Source organism: Takifugu rubripes, chromosome 20, assembly GCF_901000725.2.
Source record: "Takifugu rubripes chromosome 20, fTakRub1.2, whole genome shotgun sequence".
Lineage (NCBI taxonomy): Eukaryota > Metazoa > Chordata > Actinopteri > Tetraodontiformes > Tetraodontidae > Takifugu > Takifugu rubripes.
Genome location: NC_042304.1, coordinates 17,832,394 through 17,853,919, shown reverse-complemented (window position 1 = coordinate 17,853,919; position 21,526 = coordinate 17,832,394). Strand labels below are relative to the sequence as shown.

At 46.7% G+C, this 21,526-nt stretch overlaps 1 protein-coding gene across 12 annotated transcripts in view; it reads right to left on the bottom strand.

The window, feature by feature from the left end:
- The window catches only part of plch2a (phospholipase C, eta 2a), a 50,434-nt gene that overhangs the window by 5,867 nt on the left and 23,041 nt on the right, over nucleotides 1–21,526 (bottom strand). For 10 of the 12 annotated variants that reach the window (XM_029828213.1, XM_029828214.1, XM_029828215.1 and 7 more), the window contains 19 exons: nucleotides 19,975–20,121; nucleotides 18,947–19,190; nucleotides 18,708–18,837; nucleotides 15,970–16,140; nucleotides 15,405–15,498; nucleotides 15,067–15,270; nucleotides 14,786–14,906; nucleotides 13,977–14,148; nucleotides 13,419–13,526; nucleotides 9,953–10,108; nucleotides 9,562–9,660; nucleotides 9,388–9,488; nucleotides 8,357–8,445; nucleotides 7,836–8,018; nucleotides 6,397–6,504; nucleotides 6,014–6,138; nucleotides 5,593–5,677; nucleotides 5,365–5,511; nucleotides 2,597–2,676 (listed from right to left, as the gene is read on the bottom strand). In XM_029828213.1, coding sequence (XP_029684073.1) covers nucleotides 2,597–2,676; nucleotides 5,365–5,511; nucleotides 5,593–5,677; nucleotides 6,014–6,138; nucleotides 6,397–6,504; nucleotides 7,836–8,018; nucleotides 8,357–8,445; nucleotides 9,388–9,488; nucleotides 9,562–9,660; nucleotides 9,953–10,108; nucleotides 13,419–13,526; nucleotides 13,977–14,148; nucleotides 14,786–14,906; nucleotides 15,067–15,270; nucleotides 15,405–15,498; nucleotides 15,970–16,140; nucleotides 18,708–18,837; nucleotides 18,947–19,190; nucleotides 19,975–20,121 — 2,564 coding nt within the window. The remainder of the gene's footprint in view (nucleotides 1–2,596; nucleotides 2,677–5,364; nucleotides 5,512–5,592; nucleotides 5,678–6,013; nucleotides 6,139–6,396; nucleotides 6,505–7,835; nucleotides 8,019–8,356; nucleotides 8,446–9,387; nucleotides 9,489–9,561; nucleotides 9,661–9,952; nucleotides 10,109–13,418; nucleotides 13,527–13,976; nucleotides 14,149–14,785; nucleotides 14,907–15,066; nucleotides 15,271–15,404; nucleotides 15,499–15,969; nucleotides 16,141–18,707; nucleotides 18,838–18,946; nucleotides 19,191–19,974; nucleotides 20,122–21,526) is intronic. The other 2 variants (XM_029828221.1, XM_029828211.1) reach the window with 2 other exon arrangements.

The following is a 21,526-nucleotide window of genomic DNA, read 5'->3' as shown; positions in this document are numbered from 1 at the left end:
ATTTGAAAAGCAACAAGACCTCCAAAAGGTCTGATAGTTGAAGAAAAGAGCCTAAGAGAACAGTGACAGATACTAAACGGAATCAGCTTTCCAGTGGGATTCAGCCCTCCTATAGATACTGAAAAACACAACTGAGCATATTTCAGATATTCCAGTACTTTCCCAGAGGCATTGAGATCCTGGATTTGCACTGAGAACAAAAAGAAACGAATAATCAATAAAAAACTAATAACAAACTCAGTTATTAAAATGGAAGAATAGGGGTGGATTGGGACTTCATCAAAAATCCAGAGTTCTGGCTGCAGCTTGGATCTACTTGGAACAATCATGAGGACAGAGTCAAGCCTTCATAACTCATGTAGAACATGAGTTTTCAACTGAGCTGGAATCAATATCACGTTGAGGGTGCAGCTTGTGCAAGATGCTGACTGGCTTCAACTACACCTGAGCTTTGAGTAGCAGCATCTGGACCCCTAAAGATTTCTTGGCTTTAAATGGAGCATTTGGAAACAGAGAGGTCCACTGAAATCACAGACACAGGAAAAAAGAGACAATCAGACAAAAGGAAAGTGGGAGAAGATGGAGAGAGACATCAGAACAGGGAGCACAGAGCTGAGAAAGAAGAAATGTAGCGTGAAGAAGAGGAGGGGATCATGGCTGCAGACTGGACATGCAACCTAAAGGTGGAGCTCACAGGTTTAAACCCTGACCCTGACCCTAACAGGTTTAAACCCTAACCCTGACCCTGACCCAACCGAAAGGTGGAGCTCACAGGTTTAAACCCTGACCCTGACCCTAACCCAACCGAAAGGTGGAGCTCACAGGTTTAAACCCTGACCCTGACCCTAACAGGTTTAAACCCTAACCCTGACCCTAACCCAACCGAAAGGTGGAGCTCACAGGTTTAAACCCTGACCCTGACCCTAACCCAACCTAAAGGTGGAGCTCACAGGTTTAAACCCTGACCCTGACCCTAACAGGTTTAAACCCTAACCCTGACCCGGACCCTAACCCAACCTAAAGGGGGAGCTCACAGGTTTAAACCCTAACCCTGACCCTGACCCTAACCCTAACCTTAACCCAACCTAAAGGGGGAGCTCACAGGTTTAAACCCTGACCCTGACCCTGACCCTAACCCTGACCCTGACCCTAACCCAACCTAAAGGTGGAGCTCACAGGTTTAAACCCTGACCCTGACCCTAACAGGTTTAAACCCTAACCCTGACCCGGACCCTAACCCAACCTAAAGGGGGAGCTCACAGGTTTAAACCCTAACCCTGACCCTGACCCTAACCCTGACCCTAACCTTAACCCAACCTAAAGGGGGAGCTCACAGGTTTAAACCCTAACCCTGACCCTGACCCTAACCCTAACCCTGACCCTAACCTTAACCCAACCTAAAGGTGGAGCTCACAGGTTTAAACCCTAACCCTAACCCTGACCCTAGCTCACAGGTTTAAACCCTAACCCTGACCCTGACCCTAACCCTGACCCTAGCTCACAGGTTTAAACCCTAACCCTAACCCTGACCCTAACCCTAGCTCACAGGTTTAAACCCTAACCCTAACCCTGACCCTAACCCTAGCTCACAGGTTTAAACCCTAACCCTAAACCCTAACCCTGACCCTAACCCTGACCCTAGCTCACAGGTTTAAACCCTAACCCTAAACCCTAACCCTGACGCTGACCCTGACCCTAACCCTAGCTCACAGGTTTAAACCCTAACCCTGACCCTAACACTGACCCTAACCCTGACCCTAACCCTGACCCTAACCCTAGCTCACAGGTTTAAACCCTAACCCTAAACCCTAACCCTAGCTCCCAGGTTTAAACCCTAACCCTGACAATAACCCTAGCTCACAGGTTTAAACCCTAACCCTGACCCTGACCCTGACCCTAACCCTGACCCTGACCCTAACCCTGGCCTGAACGCAGCCTCACTTCCCTAAATCCTCGAGTCCACCAAAGTCACACACGCTCACTTCCACGCATCTGCAAGGTTGTCAAAGATCGCTACCTGGCCACCTGATATATGGAGGCCATCTAGTACCATCTACTGTCTCATTCACCCGTGTTGCACGTCCCTGCCCTAAAATGTACCCCCCCCCCCCCATTCACCTTAGTATCCTGGAGGAATACTCTGTAACGATTTCATTATTGGTGAAAAGAGACATAAAATCGTAACTATAGAGGCCCCTCCCTCGACACTGGGGGATGTGTGTTGGGGGGGGGGGGTCGGTTGCTCTGCTCTGTCTCCAGGTGCACCAGAGATGGGGCCATCCTTCTCTAGGGACTGATCGACCCACTACTCTTAAATGGTCTTTCCTCTCGCTCTCAGCAGCAGCGTCTGACAGGCTGTAACAGAACCAGTAATAAAGGATGCAAAGCAACACCTTTCTATAGATTACGTAGCATAAAGTAATCAGCACTGTAGATGGGATGAAAACAAGATGTTGACCCTGTGGAGCAGAAACTTCAGCAACATGTGGGCGTCGACAAGAGCTGCATATTAACCCGCTACACATGCAAGTCCCTGTCTCTCGCAAGCAACACTGGAGATAAGTTAATGCTCTTCTATACGTTCAACTTTACCTACCTTACCGGTGACATCATTTACAGCTATATGAACAAAGACGGAAGCTTCCTCCATCCCTTCCAAGTACACATGACGATATCCTGCACAAACATCACAGAAACAGGACAAATAGTTCAGACAAGAAATAGAAGAAAATAAGGATGTCAGGATCCTCTCGCTGATCTACGGTTGCCACTCAATCCTAAACTGATCCTGAACTTTTACATCTGCATCACAGCCTCGTGAGCAAATGAGAACTATTCATCTACAAGTCTTCAGACTGTGCATCCTTATCAAAATAGGGGTCATTTGGACAGTGTGTTACTGCCATGACGAACACCAGCACCCTTCTGAACGCAGCCCAAAGCTGCCTCCTCAACAGTGGCACCAGAGAACATGGCCCACAGGGAGTCCTGATGCACAGGAGAAGAGCTGAAGTCCAAGAACGGAAAACCAATCGTTCCTTCATTTCCAAGGTACAGGCAGAAAGTCATGGACTAAGAGTGAGCTCACAACCGTCCTCGTCTTTAGATCCAGCAAAAGTCCAGCGAAGTGAAGAGTCCGACCCATCAAATGGAGCTCTAACCCTGACCCTAACCCTAACCCTGACCCTGACCCTAGCCCTAACTCAAACCCTCGCCCTAACCCTCTAACCCGAGCCCTAACTCTAACCCGAGCCCTAACCCTAAAACCCTAACCCTAGCTCTAACCCTAACCCTCTAACCCTAACCCTAGCTCTAACCCTAGCCCTAACTCTAACCCTCGCCCTCACCCTCTAACCCTAACCCGAGCCCTAACCCTCTAACCCTGACCCTAACCCATCAAATGGAGCCCTAACCCTAATCCTAGCCCTAACTCTAAACCTCGCCCTAACCCTCTAACCCTAACCCTAACCCAAGCCCTAACTCTAACCCTCGCCCTCACCCTCTAACCCTAACTCTAACCCTCACCCTAAACCTAACCCTCTAACCCTAGCCCTCTAACCTTAATCCGAGCCCTAACCCTAGCCCTCTAACCCTAACCCTAGCCCTAACCCTAAAACTCTAACCCTGACCCTAACACTGACCCTAACCCTGACCCTAACCCTGACCCTAACCCTAGCTCACAGGTTTAAACCCTAACCCTAAACCCTAACCCTAGCTCCCAGGTTTAAACCCTAACCCTGACAATAACCCTAGCTCACAGGTTTAAACCCTAACCCTGACCCTGACCCTGACCCTAACCCTGACCCTGACCCTAACCCTGGCCTGAACGCAGCCTCACTTCCCTAAATCCTCGAGTCCACCAAAGTCACACACGCTCACTTCCACGCATCTGCAAGGTTGTCAAAGATCGCTACCTCTAACCTTAACCCTAGCCCTAACCCTCTAACCTTAACCCTAGCCCTCTAACCCTAACCCTCTAACCCTAACCCTCTAACCCTAGCCCTAAAACTCTAACCCTAACCCTCTAACCTTAACCCTAGCCCTAACCCTAAAACTCTAACCCTAACCCTCTAACCCTAACCCTCTAACCCTAACCCTAGCCCTAGCTCTAACCCTAGCCCTCTAACCCTAACCCTCTAACCCTAACCCTAGCCCTAACCCTAGCCCTAAAACTCTAACCCTAACCCTCTAACCTTAACCCTAGCCCTAACCCTAGCCCTAAAACTCTAACCCTAACCCTCTAACCCTAACCCTCTAACCTTAACCCTAGCCCTAACCCTAGCCCTAAAACTCTAACCCTAACCCTCTAACCCTAACCCTCTAACCCTAACCCTAGCCCTAGCTCTAACCCTAGCCCTCTAACCCTAACCCTCTAACCCTAGCCCTAACCCTAGACCTAGCCCTCTAACCCTAACCCTGACCCCTAACACTCTAACCCTAGCTCTAACCCTAGCCCTCTAACCCTAACCCTAGCCCTAACCCTAGCCCTAACCCTAGACCTAGCCCTCTAACCCTAACCCTGACCCCTAACACTCTAACCCTAACCCTAGCCCTAAAACTCTAACCCTAACCCTCTAACCCTAACCCTAGCCCTAGCTCTAACCCTAGCCCTCTAACCCTCTAACCCTAACCCTAGCTCTAACCCTAGCCCTCTAACCCTAACCCTGACCCCTAACACTCTAACCCTAGCTCTAACCCTAGCCCTCTAACCCTAACCCTAGCTCTAACCCTAGCCCTAACCCTAGACCTAGCCCTCTAACCCTAACCCTGACCCCTAACACTCTAACCCTAACCCTAGCCCTAACCCTAGCCCTAAAACTCTAACCCTAACCCTCTAACCCTAACCCTCTAACCCTAACCCTAGCCCTAGCTCTAACCCTAGCCCTCTAACCCTCTAACCCTAACCCTAGCTCTAACCCTAGCCCTCTAACCCTAACCCTGACCCCTAACACTCTAACCCTAGCTCTAACCCTAGCCCTCTAACCCTAACCCTAGCTCTAACCCTAGCCCTAGACCTAGCCCTCTAACCCTAACCCTGACCCCTAACACTCTAACCCTAACCCTAGCTCTAACCCTAGCCCTCTAACCCTAACCCTAACCCTAGCTCCATCTCTCATGTAGAATAGATTCCTTCTTGCTGTTTGTTAATATTGGGGCATTTATCTGCACGGAGAAGCAAACTGAAAGTCTTTCCCCATGATGATGTGTCATCCTCATCATCATCATCCTCATCATGATGAGGATGATGATGATGTGTCAGCTTGTGATGATGTTCAGCTCACTTGACTGTTAGCCTAACAACATGTTGCTTTGCAAATATAATATCTGATAGTTTCATAGAGAGTGTGCTGTCATGTTTCTTACCGGGCATCATGCTATTAAAGGCAATGGTGCGTTGGCCAATGAAGTCCTGACCTATGGGATCATGATCCCACACAAGGAAACGTACTAAAGCTAGGTCGGGCATGTGGATGGTGAACACGAGCGTCTCCTCCCACATGGGGTTAAATCCTGAGGGACCAAACACAAATAGAGCAGACGTCAAAGGTGCCAGACCATCTAGGACTGCTTCCAAAAGAATGAAGACCTCACCATTATCATCTACCACTCTGGTCTGTCCTTTACAGCAGTCCACTGGGAGCCCAATGACCTCCACCTCCACGAAGGGGTCAATGATCTGGCACAAAGATGGAGTAAAAGTGAATGGCCAGTAGAAATACTGTTAGTTTGGAAGGGAAATGTGTCTAAATGTGCCCTTTCCTCTTTTGGAAAAAGACCTTAAGAAACTTAATACAAAATAAAAATATGAATATAACATTACATTACTTCCTGTGAATGTCACACATGTTCATGTCCTACATGTCCCAGTCCAAAGGGTTAGCAAGAATAACGACATGAACAGGTACTCTGACGTGTGTACTCTCATACATCGTCAGATTTATCATATATGACGTCCAGCTTTAAATGGTTGTTGACTTCTTCATCAGAAATATGTCCGTTTGTCAGCTCCTACCTCTCCTCTGTCTCCCAACATGGAGTCTTTGGGTTTTGGCAACTGTTGACCACTGATGATCTTTATCACCAGCTGCTTCTTCATCCGAGCTGGAAGCGGATCCTCCAGGTTTGGGTTAAAGTTACCTGTTTAAAGGAAAATAGAACTAAACTGTAAGTAATCCATTAGCATGGCAACACTAATAAAGCCACTCATAACTAATAAAATAACCCTTTTTACAATTATGCAGATATTTAAAAATATCCAATGGAAATCGACTCGACAGCTGAATGACGGCTGTGGGTCCATTCTGTGTGACACTAATGTCATTTTACAGCACTTTCTGTCTCTCTTAAATATTTTAAAAATGGCCTAAACTTTTGTTTAATAAAAACCTCTTTGACCTTCACACATGCAGGCAGGCTTCAGGATGTAGCCGCAGTTGCCGTTGCTGTAGAATTTTGCTCTGTTGAGCTGCAGAACGCGTCCTTCGGTCTGGTAGTTGAGAGCAACTGAAACGACATTTTGGTTAGCTACACCACTGGTGCTCCACCACTGGTGCTCCACCACTGGTGCTCCACCACTGGTGCTCCACCACTGGGGCTCCACCACTGATGCTCCACCACTGGTGCTACACCACTGGTGCTCCACCACTGATGCTCCACCACTGGTGCTCCACCACTGATGCTACACCACTGGTGCTACACCACTGGTGCTCCACCACTGGTGCTCCACCACTGGTGCTCCACCACTGATGCTCCACCACTGGGGCTCCACCACTGGGGCTTCACCACTGGTGCTCCACCACTGGTGCTCCACCACTGATGCTCCACCACTGGTGCTACATCACTGGTGCTACATCACTGGTGCTCCACCACTGGTGCTCCACCACTGGTGCTCCACCACTGATGCTCCACCACTGGTGCTACATCACTGGTGCTACATCACTGGTGCTACACCACTGGTGCTACACCACTGATGCTCCACCACTGGTGCTACATCACTGGTGCTACACCACTGGTGCTACACCACTGGTGCTACACCACTGGTGCTACATCACTGGTGCTCCACCACTGATGCTCCACCACTGGTGCTACATCACTGGTGCTACACCACTGATGCTCCACCACTGATGCTCCACCACTGATGCTCCACCACTGGTGCTACACCACTGGTGCTACATCACTGGTGCTCCACCACTGATGCTCCACCACTGGTGCTACATCACTGGTGCTACACCACTGGTGCTACATCACTGGTGCTACACCACTGGTGCTACACCACTGGTGCTACACCACTGGTGCTACACCACTGGTGCTACATCACTGGTGCTCCACCACTGATGCTCCACCACTGGTGCTACATCACTGGTGCTACACCACTGATGCTTCACCACTGGTGCTACATCACTGGTGCTCCACCACTGATGCTCCACCACTGGTGCTACATCACTGGTGCTCCACCACTGATGCTCCACCACTGGTGCTACATCACTGGTGCTACACCACTGGTGCTACACCACTGATGCTCCACCACTGATGCTCCACCACTGGTGCTACACCACTGATGCTCCACCACTGGTGCTCCACCACTGGTGCTACATCACTGGTGCTCCACCACTGGTGCTACACCACTGGTGCTACATCACTGGTGCTCCACCACTGATGCTCCACCACTGGTGCTACATCACTGGTGCTACATCACTGGTGCTCCACCACTGGTGCTCCACCACTGATGCTACACCACTGGTGCTACATCACTGGTGCTACACCACTGGTGCTACATCACTGGTGCTACACCACTGGTGCACTTTCAAGGATCTGCCGAGCGATTGCCTTCATACCAAGTTGACAGCCGGCGTTCCAGAAGGGCTGAGGGTTGAAGTTGGATGAGTCCACACGGTAGGACGAGGGGTAAATGCGGGAGAGCTGCTGCTGGTTGAAGTGGATGAATGATGCAGCTTTGTGCTGCATTAGCTGATGAGCTTTGGTCTCACTGAGGGACGATACCTGCCAGTTACAATTAGCTGCCAAGAAAAAAGCCAAATGAAAGCAAAACAAACAGTTAATGCAAAGAAAAGCTTCAAAGATTACTTTTAACAACATATTTAGAAACATTTTTGAATGTGGATATTTTAATCAGTCTGAATAAAAAAAAAAAAAAGCTCATTATCTGACCATTCAGGTAAAAATATCCAGACATTTCTGTTTCTACTATAATAGAAATACTGCAGTACAAAATCCCATTGATTGAAAAAAGTAACAGATGAGAGGATTGAGAAGCAATTAGCATTATTTAGGTTCATTAGAGAAAACTGTTATGATTCAGTTCATTAATTTACTGTCATCAGTGCAAAGACTTTACCTTGTGCCTCGATATCGTAGAGACCCACAGATTGAGTGTATTTGACCAGATCAGAGAGAGCTCGGGACAATTTCATGGTCTTCTTCTTTCTGCAAAAGTAGAAAAGGTGAAAACAGAGTGCTGATTCCAGTGCTAACAATGGAAGGATGCACTATCGTTCTCCACCGGAATAAACCAGGGTGGAAAGTGAGGGCTGAACAGAAATTTGCTGTTTTGAAAGAGTCTGACATTACTGAACTCCTATTAAGTGTAACTAAATCCCAAGTAAATCTGTGTGGTCCAAGCAGTCTTTAGAATCCCGCGATTCTATCCTGTCCTTCCCCTTATTGGAGTGAACATGACAGAGAGAGAGGTGGTCCAACTGGCTTAAGGGAGGACTTCAGTGACGTCAACATTATCCAGTGTTTTCTTCATCTGTATTGGGATGTGTTACATGCTAATGGAATTCAGGAGGATGAAATTTATATTGTCTCCAACCACAATGAAAACCCTATCATGGATCAGCAGACTGCAATTTGCTGATGGCTTTTAGCAGAATAGCCAAAGCCACGTTAGCATTAGCACATGGTGAAATTGTCTCTGCCACAACAGTAATCTCACTGGGCATGTAAAATCATGCGCTGTGTGCCCTGCTAGCCCTACAGGCTCCTCTGGGGACGCTGAGAGGAGCCACTTCTCAATAAAGACCAGTAATGAAAACCACAGGCTAATCTGTCGTATTGCTGTTTGTCACAAACATGCTGGCAGCTGCACGTGTGCAGAGACCTCCTTACTCCCATATTTGATCACCTCCTTCTGTATCTTTCGCCAGGAATTGTGATCAATGGAGAACACAAGTACAAGTAGATACAGGTCTTTCAGATGATTCCCATCTCCCTCTAACACCACAATCCAAACAGCCGACTGAAGAAAACATCTTGCCATGTTTGTGGTTGCTCGGCTAAAATTTGAGTCAACCTGCTGTTCATGTTCTTATCTCATCTATAACTACATCTTACTAAAAAATGCTTGTAGAAATGAAATTGTCATACTTGTGGTGTAGGGCAGCTCGGGAAGAACTGCAGCTACTTTCTTGCTCAGTATCTGTGTCCTCAAAACTCGATGTCTTTTTCATTTTGATTGTCTTTTTCTGCTAAAAGAATGAAGCTGTCAGTCATCACATTTTGCTGATATGAGAACTTCAATGTGTGATTAAAATAGGTAACCTTTCGCTTTGAGAAACTTTCCATGAAGGAGCGACTTGTGCGCTTGTTGCTACTGGCATTTGCATCATCTGCCGTGTCCGAGCCGTCATCCACCTTACCCTGACAGTGGTGAAGAAAACAGAACATTGTGTTCACAAAGGTTCCCTTCTGGAGGTGAGATGGAGGTGGAGATGGTGAGCCGTGATATCAGGAGACACGTGTTATTAGAAGACTGTACTGCTACTGAATCTGAGCAACAAAAGCAAATCAAACCTGGAAAACCAGGTTTTAATACTGATCAAACATCAATTTTGCTTGAATTTGTGTAGAAAATTTAGACCAGATTAAATGTTATTGCATATTTTTAAATGACTGATTGCTGGAACATCTGATTCCATTGAAGGTGTTTTACCTTGAAACTGTTTTTTTGGGTGGCCTTCCCAGCAGGTGGGAGTGCTGTGATGGTGAAGCTGTCCGGGTCCTCCCGATCTCGGATCTTGGACTCTTTCAGCAGACTGTCCAACTTTTTCTTGGCCATGTTCTCCACCTGCTTCCTAATGGCTGATGTCTGGAGGAGGAGGAGTGAGAGAATAGTGAAAAGCTTCCTTCCATTTTTCACATTTTGGAAAGAATGCTAAATGTGCACGATACATTTGAAATATAACATTTGTTTCAATATTAATGGGCATAACTTCCTCCATGGCTGGCACCGGATGAGCCCCTTCCTGTTGTTCTAACTCGGAGACGTCTCGTTTTTGACTCTCTGTCCTTTCAACTCTCCAAACCAGCTCCATCTCTGTAACTTCAACATCCAAAATATTCTGCTCCTCTAAGGTTTTCCTTCACATTTTTCTCAGATTTAAACATTTATCCTTCCACCTGTGGGCAGTACCACTGCCTGGCATTTAGACAGCCTTGGTGGGCTCGTTACTGTCCTCTAACAGCAGATATTCTTTTAGTCTGAACCTGTCCTCAGAACTTCCAGATCTCCACCACTTTGTCATCAGAAGCCTCTTCATTCTTCATGATTTGATTTAGTTAAACTAGATGTTATTCCTGTCATTTCCTTCAAAACTGGGACTGCCTTTGCAGGAAGGCTCCCCCATCCAGGCCTGGTTCTTGTCAAGTTACTTCCTGTGAACGATCGCCACTGTTGCTTGTTCAGGGGTTAGGGTTAGGAGGCTTAGGAGTCTTGGTTTCTGGAAAGTACAATCTTAACAGTAAAGGATGTGTGTAAGTAAGACTGAACTTGAATAGTGGTTTGAAACCTCTGGTTAGGGTTAGGGGACTAACCTGGAGAATATTTTGACAGGTTATGAAGAGTTTTTTTAAAAGGCTATAAGGCCATGTCCCGTCTCAAAATGATCCCTCCCCTACGCCCCCTGCAGGTCTTTACGCGATGGAGTCAACACATCATTCATGCTCTGGCATCTGGACTCGGCCTCACTGGACTCATCTGTGCTGAGGACCAGCCTGCCTACAGACGGAGCACATCCCCAGCCATCCTCCTAGGAGACCCCCCAGCAGACCATCAGAGTGGTCCATCAGAGTAAAACCCCTGCCACCAAACAGCTGCCAGACAGCCAATCACTGCACCACCCATTTATACATGAATACAGGGTTATGAATGACCTTAACCTAACCATCCCAACACACCCTAACCACCCCAACTAACCATTACCATCCCAACGAACCCTAACCCTAACCATCCCAACTAACCCTAACCCTAACCCTACTAACCCTAACCCGTACCATCCCAACTAACCCTAACCATCCCAACTAACCCTTACCATCTTAACGAACACTAACCCTAACCATCCCAACTAACCCTTTCCATCCCAACTAACCCTAACCCGTACCATCCCAACTAACCCTTACCATCCCAACTAACCCTAACCCTTACCATCCCAACGAACCCTAACCCTAACCATCCCAACTAACCCTTACCATCCAAACTAACCCTAACCCGTACCATCCCAACTAACCCTTACCATCCCAACTAACCCTTACTATCCCAACGAACCCTAACCCTAACCATCCCAACTAACGCTTACCATCCCAACTAACCCTAACCCGTACCATCCCAACTAACCCTTACCATCCCAACTAACCCTAACCATCCCAACTAACCCTAACCCTTACCATCCCAACTAACCCTAACCATCCCAACGAACCCTAACCCGTACCATCCCAACTAACCCTAACCATCCCAACGAACCCTAACCCTAACCATCCCAACTAACCCTTACCATCCCAACTAACCCTAACCCGTACCATCCCAACTAACCCTAACCATCCCAACTAACCCTAACCCTAACCATCCCAACTAACCCTTACCATCCCAACTAACCCTAACCCGTACCATCCCAACTAACCCTTACCATCCCAACTAACCCTAACCCTAACCATCCCAACTAACCCTTACCATCCCAACTAACCCTAACCCTAACCATCCCAACTAACCCTAACCCTAACCATCCCAACTAACCCTTACCATCCCAACTAACCCTAACCCGTACCATCCCAACTAACCCTTACCATCCCAACTAACCCTAACCCTAACCATCCCAACTAACTCTAACCTGTACCATCCCAACTAACCCTTACCATCCCAACTAACCCTAACCATCCCAACTAACCCTAACCATCCCAACGAACCCTAACCCTAACCATCCCAACTAACCCTTACCATCCCAACTAACCCTAACCCGTACCATCCCAACTAACCCTAACCATCCCAACTAACCCTAACCATCCCAACTAACCCTTACCATCCCAACTAACCCTAACCCGTACCATCCCAACTAACCCTTACCATCCCAACTAACCCTAACCCTAACCATCCCAACTAACCCTTACCATCCCAACTAACCCTAACCCTAACCATCCCAACTAACCCTAACCCTAACCATCCCAACTAACCCTTACCATCCCAACTAACCCTAACCCGTACCATCCCAACTAACCCTTACCATCCCAACTAACCCTAACCCTAACCATCCCAACTAACTCTAACCTGTACCATCCCAACTAACCCTTACCATCCCAACTAACCCTAACCATCCCAACTAACCCTTACCATCCCAACGAACCCTAACCATCCCAACTAACCCTAACCATCCCAACTAACCCTTACCACCCCAACTAACCCTAACCATCCCAACTAACCCTTACCCTAACCATCCCAACGAACCCTTACCATCCCAACTAACCCTAACCCGTACCATCCCAACTAACCCTTACCATCACAACTAACCCTAACCATCCCAACTAACCCGTACCATCCCAACGAACCCTAACCATCCCAACGAACCCTAACCCTAACCATCCCAACTAACCCTAACCATCCCAACTAACCCTAACCATCCCAACTAACCCTAAGCCTGCTCAAATCGAGAAAGGGTTACTTGCATTGTTTCACCAGAACCTGTATGGAAGATACATGGATGATGATCAAAAGCTCCCGCAAGATTCCAAATAAGAGTGGAGAGACAGAAGAAGTCTCCAGAGGAGATGAGCGGATCTGTGCGATAACACACAACAGTTAGTTGAAATGTTCCCAGTGGTGATGCAGCAGGACATCTGACACTGGTCAAACAAGCAGTTCAGAGAGGAGAGTCAGACAGAAGGAGCCAAGTGTTCAAAGCTTCTGGAGTTCTAGAGAAAAGCCGATGTGCTGAAGGCTTATATTGACCAACTCTTTAAGAACTTGTGACACCTCAGAAAATGAAGCCGACGATCAATAAAGATCTAGTGAAAAAGCTGGGGTCAGGGAAGAGGAAAAACATCATCCAGTTGCTTCTAAAGGTCCAGCTGACTCTTCTCCAGACATTTCTGGGGAACAAAGCACATTTATTTACCAAGGACAGACTACATACATCTCCGTTCATCAGTTTGCAGTCGTCCTCCATCTCGTCTGCGCTGTCCTCATCGGAAACATCTCCCTCTTCAGCATTTTCATCGATGTTTGGAGGCAGCTTCTTTCCCTGGTGGTGTCATTTAAGGCCGTAAACAACAAGCTTTTCATCCTTTTACATCTTATGAGACATCTTATGAGAGGCTGTTGACTGTCAGAGGTGTTCTTCACATCCCTCAGATCATTGGGTTAACCCAGCCCCTAACCATAACCCCAACCCACCACTGTTGCTGATGAACAGACTTAGTGAACCGTCGGTTCATATCTGGGATGATTTAATGCTGATTGAGAAATAATGTCTCTATCAACAGAAGCAGGAGAAAAATGAGAATATCATGAGAAATTCCAACAAAAACACCCACTATTCGTCTTTTCAAGTCCCAATTTCACTTCCAGTAGAATCACCAGATGAATTAGTAACTAGCCAATGCTTCAGTTTGGAAGAACGCTCAGTTTAGATTCAAAGGTTATGGAGTCATTATAGTTATACAGTCTCTGTAGTGCCAGACAGCAATGGTACCTTCACCAGGATCCTTCCTTTCAGTGCTTCTGGTGATGGTAGCCGACCCAACGTGTCAGCCTTGATGCTGGACAGGTTAAGTTTGTCTCCAAAGATCTCAGTCAAATACTGCGCCATCTTCTTCTGCTGAGGAACACTGCAGTGGTTCTCTATGGACAGGATGACGGGGTACCTGTCAGACAGTCAGACACACTCAGATATATGGATGAAAAGCCCACAACAACACAAAGAAACCATGAGCTAGGTATACCACCAGAGGTTAAAAGTTGTACGAAACACTGAAGAATAAAATACTTGAATCTTGCAGGTGTGAGTATTTTCAAACAGGACCAAACTCTTAAGAGTTGCTGCTCTGCTTTCTCATCCTAAATGATGTGACCATGAATGGGCGGTGAAGGCCACCTCAACCATCTCACTCTGAATTCAAATCAGTAGAATCAAAGCCCTAAAACATTTTAAACAACATGTGAAACATGCCGATGCTGCCTGCGCGCACATGTCAGATCTCTAAGTTGTTTTGGTTCCTTTTTCTTTCCCTCCCATGACTCGAATAAAGTTTGAATTGAACTGAATAGTAGAAATTCTCAATAGACAAAAGCTAAAAATGGAGCTTCTTGAGATTTGTCCAGACAGCAAATACAGAATTCCATCCTTGAATTGGATACAAAGTCCCAAAGTAAAGATAAAGATACAGGACAGAGCAAGCAAAGTTACTGAGGAAGAGCCTGAGGTCATTGGAGTTCTACACACCACAAACATGAACAGAAACTTGTGTGTGTGTGTGTGTGTGAAGGTGCGAATGAACCTACTCAGTCTTGATGAAGGCGTACTTGTTGATGGTCTCAATGACGTCTCTGAACAGAATCTTGGAGGTCAGCGTGTATCCATGGTGGACAATCGGTTCTCCATCTGGGCCGTCCCAACAGTCAACTGTGATTTAAGTTGAGATTCATTAATTGTTCCTCATTCATGATCCAAATTTTAAAAAAACATTTAAACATGAGAAAGTGGTCAGATGCTGCAAAATGAGCTGGGTCAGATTGATGACAGAATCTGTTGACACTGAGTGAACGTGACCTTGACCTCTGACCTTCAATACAGCGGCAGCCAGCCTGCAGCACCCAGGCGTACATGTCCACTCTGGACTGTGACATCAGCTGGTCACCTGTCAGGTAGGTGTTGTGTGAGGAGGCAATGAAATAGTTGCATAAAGGTTGGTTCATGTCCTGGTTCATGCTGTAATGATCGGGGTTGAAGATATCAGCTGCTGGGCTGCGCATGTAGTTGGTGAACCCTGCAGCCAAAACATATTAGCTTACTTCACATTAAAACATTCAACGGAAGCTGAAATCGTTTCCAGGGAATCAGTGACAGTCTGATAGTAGAAACAGGAGACTTGACAAAGTCAGCTGTTGTAAATGGACATACCATCAATTCCCAGAAGTCCCTGTTTCTGGTTATCGGAAGACGGCTCAAATTTGGTGACGATCTCCAGACAGTGATCTCGGGTGACTTTGGTCATCTGTAACAGAGATGAAATGACCACAGTCTGACCTTTCTGATCATCTAAAGAATTTAGCAAGTGGGACAAAGCAACAGGACATCATGCAGTTATCATTTTACATCATTTTCTATTTGCATCAAACGTCTGTTCAGGTGCACCAATGCAGACTCTTCTCAGCCCTTGTTCCCTGATGGTGGAGCGACCTCCAGAGGTGTGTCAGAGGAGGAGCATCTGCTCTCCTAACAGCACGTCTCTTTCTCCTCCTCTCTCCTCTTTATAGCCCTCTCCACAGCTCTGCAGCATGTAGTTTAGGATGGAAGCTACTCGTTTATTCACATTGGTCACAGCTGCATGGTGTCTCGGTTGTGTCTCTCACTTTGGAAAAACTTCTTCTAAATGACTAAAATGGCAATGACTTCAAAAATCAGCTTTGATGCACTTTGTGTGTGACAGAGAAAATTTAAAATTTGTGATGAAAGGATAATTTACCTTTTGCTCCGTGTTGAGGAACCGGGCCAGGTCGTCTATGTCCAAGTGATCCTTGAGGTTGCTGTAGGTGAGCATGAGGAGGTACAAATCCCTGCGAGTTGACATCATCTTGTAGAAGGAGCAGAACTCCTCAAAGCCCAGAGTTCCTTGGTTCTGGTCTGTATCGGCCTCCTAACCAAAGGTGCAGATGTCATGTGTACTATTGCCCCAATCATACCACCACTGTAGAAACCCTTAACACTGATGATGGGGACCCTCACGTTTCACGGCTAAATGGACAAAAACACATCATTCTAAGGAGTTTTGACAACAGATCTTATTTTTAACATTATTTAATGTTGTTTTAATGTTAGAAAATAACCAAAATCTCAAATCAACAAAATAATAATCTTAAAATACCTAAAATTATAAATCTAAAAAATAAAGTTTTTATCTTTAACTGTAATTAACAGACTTTAAAATTTCGCTGTTCTAAATTGGCTTAAATCTGAAAGTTGGCCGGCAGTCAAAAGGTGATTAAAATCTTTGTTTTTAGAATGAGATTAACAAGAGCCCCTCAGGAGGTCACACCACGACCGATGTAATCCTTCTCTTTACGGAGCAGCACCATATGCCACGCCACCAGGGACAGCGCTCTCGCCAGTCCTGAAGTCTCAGCAGGATCATACACACCAAATGTAGAACACGACTATTCTTTACCTTAAAGTGACAGGAGTGCAGACATTCACCGGAAGATAACGAATATTTTAACAAAAGGACAAAAACAAACCAGTCTAGCCACACTGACTCATTATTGTTGCTATTTAGTGTCCCTGTCACACAGTTGCAGCTCGTGGGTTTACCCTCACTGACCAGGCAGACCATCGGTACCAGCAGCAGCACCATATGGGTCACTGGGGTGATAGCACACTCAGCAGGAAGAGGTTCAAAGAACATCTTCCAAGGGTTAGGGTTAGGGGGTTAGGGTTAGGGGGTTAGGGTTAGGGGGTTAGGGTTGGGGGTTAGGGTTGGGGGTTAGGGTTGGGGAGTTATGGTTGGGGGTTAGGGTTAGAGGGTTAGGGTTAGGGGGTTAGAGGGTTAGGGTTAGGGTTGGGGGTTAGGGTTAGAGGGTTAGGGTTAGAGGGTTAGGGTTAGAGGGTTAGGATTTAGGGTTAGGGTTAGAGGGTTAGAGGGTTAGAGGGTTAGGGGGTTAGGGTTGGGGGTTAGGGTTAGAGGGTTAGGGTTAGAGGGTTAGGGTTAGAGGGTTAGGATTTAGGGTTAGGGTTAGAGGGTTAGAGGGTTAGGGTTAGGGGGTTAGGGTTGGGGTTAGGGTTAGAGGGTTAGGGTTAGAGGGTTAGAGGGTTAGGGTTAGAGGGTTAGGGTTAGGGTTAGAGGGTTAGAGGGTTAGGGTTAGAGGGTTAGGGTTAGGGTTAGAGGGTTAGAGGGTTAGGGTTAGAGGGTTAGGGGGTTAGGGTTAAGGGGTTAGGGTTAGAGGGTTAGGGGGTTAGGGTTAGAGGGTTAGGATTTAGGGTTAGGGTTAGAGGGTTAGGGTTAGAGGGTTAGAGGGTTAGGGTTAGAGGGGTAGGATTTAGGGTTAGGGTTAGAGGGTTAGAGGGTTAGAGGGTTAGGGTTAGGGTTAGAGGGTTAGGGGTTAGAGGGTTAGAGGGTTAGAGGGTTAGGGTTAGAGGGTTAGAGGGTTCGGGTTAGAGGGTTAGGGGGTTAGGGTTAGGGTTAGAGGGTTAGGGTTAGGGTTAGGGTTAGAGGGTTAGAGGGTTAGGGGGTTAGAGGGTTAGGGTTAGGGTTAGAGGGTTAGGGGGTTAGGGGTTAGGGTTAGGGGGTTAGAGGGTTAGGGGGTTAGGGTTAGGGGGTTAGAGGGTTAGAGGGTTAGAGGGTTAGGGGGTTAGGGTTAGAGGGTTAGGGTTAGGGGTGGTTAGGGTTAGGGTTAGGGGGTTAGGGTTAGAGGGTTAGGGTTAGAGGGTTAGGGGGTTAGAGGGTTAGAGGGTTAGGGTTAGAGGGTTAGGGTTAGAGGGTTAGGGGGTTAGGGGGTTAGGGTTAGAGGGTTAGGGTTAGAGGGTTAGGGGGTTAGGGTTAGAGGGTTAGAGGGTTAGGGGGTTGGGGGTTAGAGGGTTAGGGTTAGAGGGTTAGGGTTAGGGGTTAGGGTTAGAGGGTTAGGGGGTTAGGGTTAGAGGGTTAGGGGGTTAGAGGGTTAGGGTTAGAGGGTTAGGGGGTTAGGGTTAGAGGGTTAGAGGGTTAGGGGTTAGGGGGTTAGAGGGTTAGGGTTAGGGGGTTAGGGTTAGAGGGTTAGGGGGTTAGGGTTAGAGGGTTAGGGTTAGAGGGTTAGAGGGTTAGGGTTAGGGGGTTAGGGTTAGAGGGTTAGGGGGTTAGGGTTAGAGGGTTAGGGGGTTAGGGTTAGGAATCCAATCAGATGGAGAGCTCTCAGAATGCCACTCATTTTATTTAAGAGCCCCTCCATTCAAAGGTGATGCTGCAGAATTGCATCAAAAATGACACTTTTGTTTGAGCAACACGTCATTATCTGACAAGATGAGAATGAGCCCAAATGCTCTGCTGACTCTAGGAATCTTTTGATCACATGCATTATTGAGCATTACTGAGTAGATGGGTTAGGCTTAGACTCAAAAGACTCAAACAGACTCAAAAGGTTAAGAATCAAAATGGGCAGAGTCAAAAGAAAAACCAAAATGAGAAGCATTGCACAGCTTTTCAGCTTGGCAGCATAAAATTTGGGATTTGGGTACCTTGAACATTTGTTTGACCTTCTGTCTTGGCAGATTGACGTTGAGTTTGTGAAGAAGCTGTAGGACCTCACTAATGCTTAAGCTGCCGTCTCCATTTTTATCCGCTTCAGTGAAGGTTTGTTTTAACCACATGATGTCAGAGGTTAAAGAAACGTGGAGGATTCACAGCATAAATAACAGCAGAAACAGGAGAGCATAAATGTGACACATCAGCAATTGAGAAAGTGAAATAAGGATATTGATCCCGTGTCCGCTGCCTCTTGGCCAGGCTGTCTTCGTCACTAATACCAGCCATCAGGTACCTCAGACCTGTGATCCAAGTACGCGCTTCTTCTCCAGTACCGGTTACCAGGTCCAGAGACGCCATGTGTTCTCCGTAATACAGGCTGAAACAGCAGTTTGGGTCAAAGCTGCCGTCCGAGTAACGCTGGAAGATCTCTGACTGTTTGCCCTCACGTATCTCTCGGATGGAGTCAACGGCGACTGTGACACACAAATCAAAGCACAAATCAAAGCACTGTAAGCATTCATTCACATGAGAAAGAGCATTTTGAAAATGAAATATTGTTGAGATTTAGTTATGGATTTTTATTACGGCCTCCACCGGTCTGTCATTTATCTTTAAATATGTAGGTTACTCATTTTTAATGCGAAGATACATAGTAGCTACACAATTCTACTGTATAAATAGACATAATTCTACACATGCTGGTTGTGTGTTCATGTTTCCACTCATCACAAAACTGCACTTTCTGCATCCTCATTAATTATGGAACAGCAGGAAATCATAAGTCAGCAGAATATTGCATGAGCTTCTGGCAGCAGCAGGGAGATGGCTATGATCAGGGTGAGGTCTTTCAAAGCAGCTTGATGAGGCAGAAGGGTCACATATTACCTGCATATGTAATTGATTAAAACAACTAGAGAACTAAGCACAGATTTCTGAGGTTCTTACAACTGAAGCTAGCCTAAAAACACATCTGTCTCTGTGCTCTGGAGTTTGTCAAAGGTTTCTGCCGTTTTTTGCTCACTGTTGTTGCTACCGGAAAAGTGTTGGTGTCACGTATGTGACTACTCAGCAGGATTAGTCACATTATCTGTTTATGAGTCATTGATTTTTGTTAAAATCGCACATTTTAGTGAGGAGCCAGAAACAGTAACTGTAGCATTAATGTCTTTCCACTGTCTCGTGTATGAACATGTTGAGTTCCAGGACGTCAACAGGAGAAAAACAGCACCCTCTATGACGGACACGTGATAAACTCACTCTTGGCCTTTTCATTTTTACGTGACGGCCGCCAGCGGATGCAGGACTTGTGTTCATCCAAATAGAAGAACCGAACCAGGCCTCTGGAACCTCCACGTAGCTTCACCATCTGGGTCCCCATTTGCATAGAGCGCATGCATTTCTCCACTAAAGAGATGAGAAATTTGGATAAAATGATGGCATGAATGTTTCACAGCTGGATGACAGTAAGAAATGATCTGCCTGCTAAAATAGTCAACATCAGGAGATGCTGACAGGTAAAAAGAATTAAAAACGAGAGCACAAACTTCAGTTCCCAAAATATTGTGTTTGCTTTATTAATAAAGCCCCTTGACTGTGGGATCTCTTTGGGAGGTCAAAGGTCAAAGCCTCTCCAGAATCTGGAACATCAGCAAAATTGAATTGGCTGTTCTTTCCTGAAACTTTCATTAAAATCCATTCATTTTGAGTCATTTTGGTACAAAGACAAACTTCAGCTGTCAAATGACAAAACACCGCCCTTCTTTTCCAGGGAAATAATAATTCTAACTCTTATTAATGAAATTGATAGATCAAATCAAATAGAATTAGGAGAATAAGTACACGAGGAGGAGATGAGAGAAAGAGATATGAAGGTAGAGAACAGGTCAGAATTGGAATTTTACTCCAAGTACCAAAGAAAATGATGATACAAAAGAACAAGAAAAACGATTTCTGTGTTTTACAGTTTGAGTGTGAGACATTAAAGTAAAGTAAAACTTACTTGATCTAGTGTAAAATTAAAAACAAAACACTCAAAATAAGCCTACAGGAGGATTGCATGACCTCCAACACACGACCTCCAACACACGACCTCCAACACACGACCACATGACCTCCAACACACGACCTCCAACACACGACCACAGGACCTCCAACACACGACCTCCAACACACGACCTCCAACACACGACCTCCAACACACGACCACAGGACCTCCAACACATGACCTCCAACACACGACCTCCAACACACGACCATAGGACCTCCAACACACGACCACAGGACCTCCAACACACGACCACAGGACCTCCAACACACGACCACAGGACCTCCAACACACGATCTCCAACACACGACCACATGACCTCCAACACACGACCGCAGGACCTCCAACACACGATCTCCAACACACGACCACATGACCTCCAACACACGACCTCCAACACACGACCACATGACCTCCAACACACGACCACAGGACCTCCAACACACGACCACATGACCTCCAACACACGACCTCCAACACACGACCACATGACCTCCAACACACGACCACAGGACCTCCAACACACGATCTCCAACACACGACCACAGGACCTCCAACACACGACCTCCAACACACGACCACAGGACCTCCAACACACGACCACAGGACCTCCAACACACGACCACATGACCTCCAACACACGACCACAGGACCTCCAACACATGACCACAGCACCTCCAACACACGATCTCCAACACACGACCACATGACCTCCAACACACGACCACAGGACCTCCAACACACGACCTCCAACACACGACCACA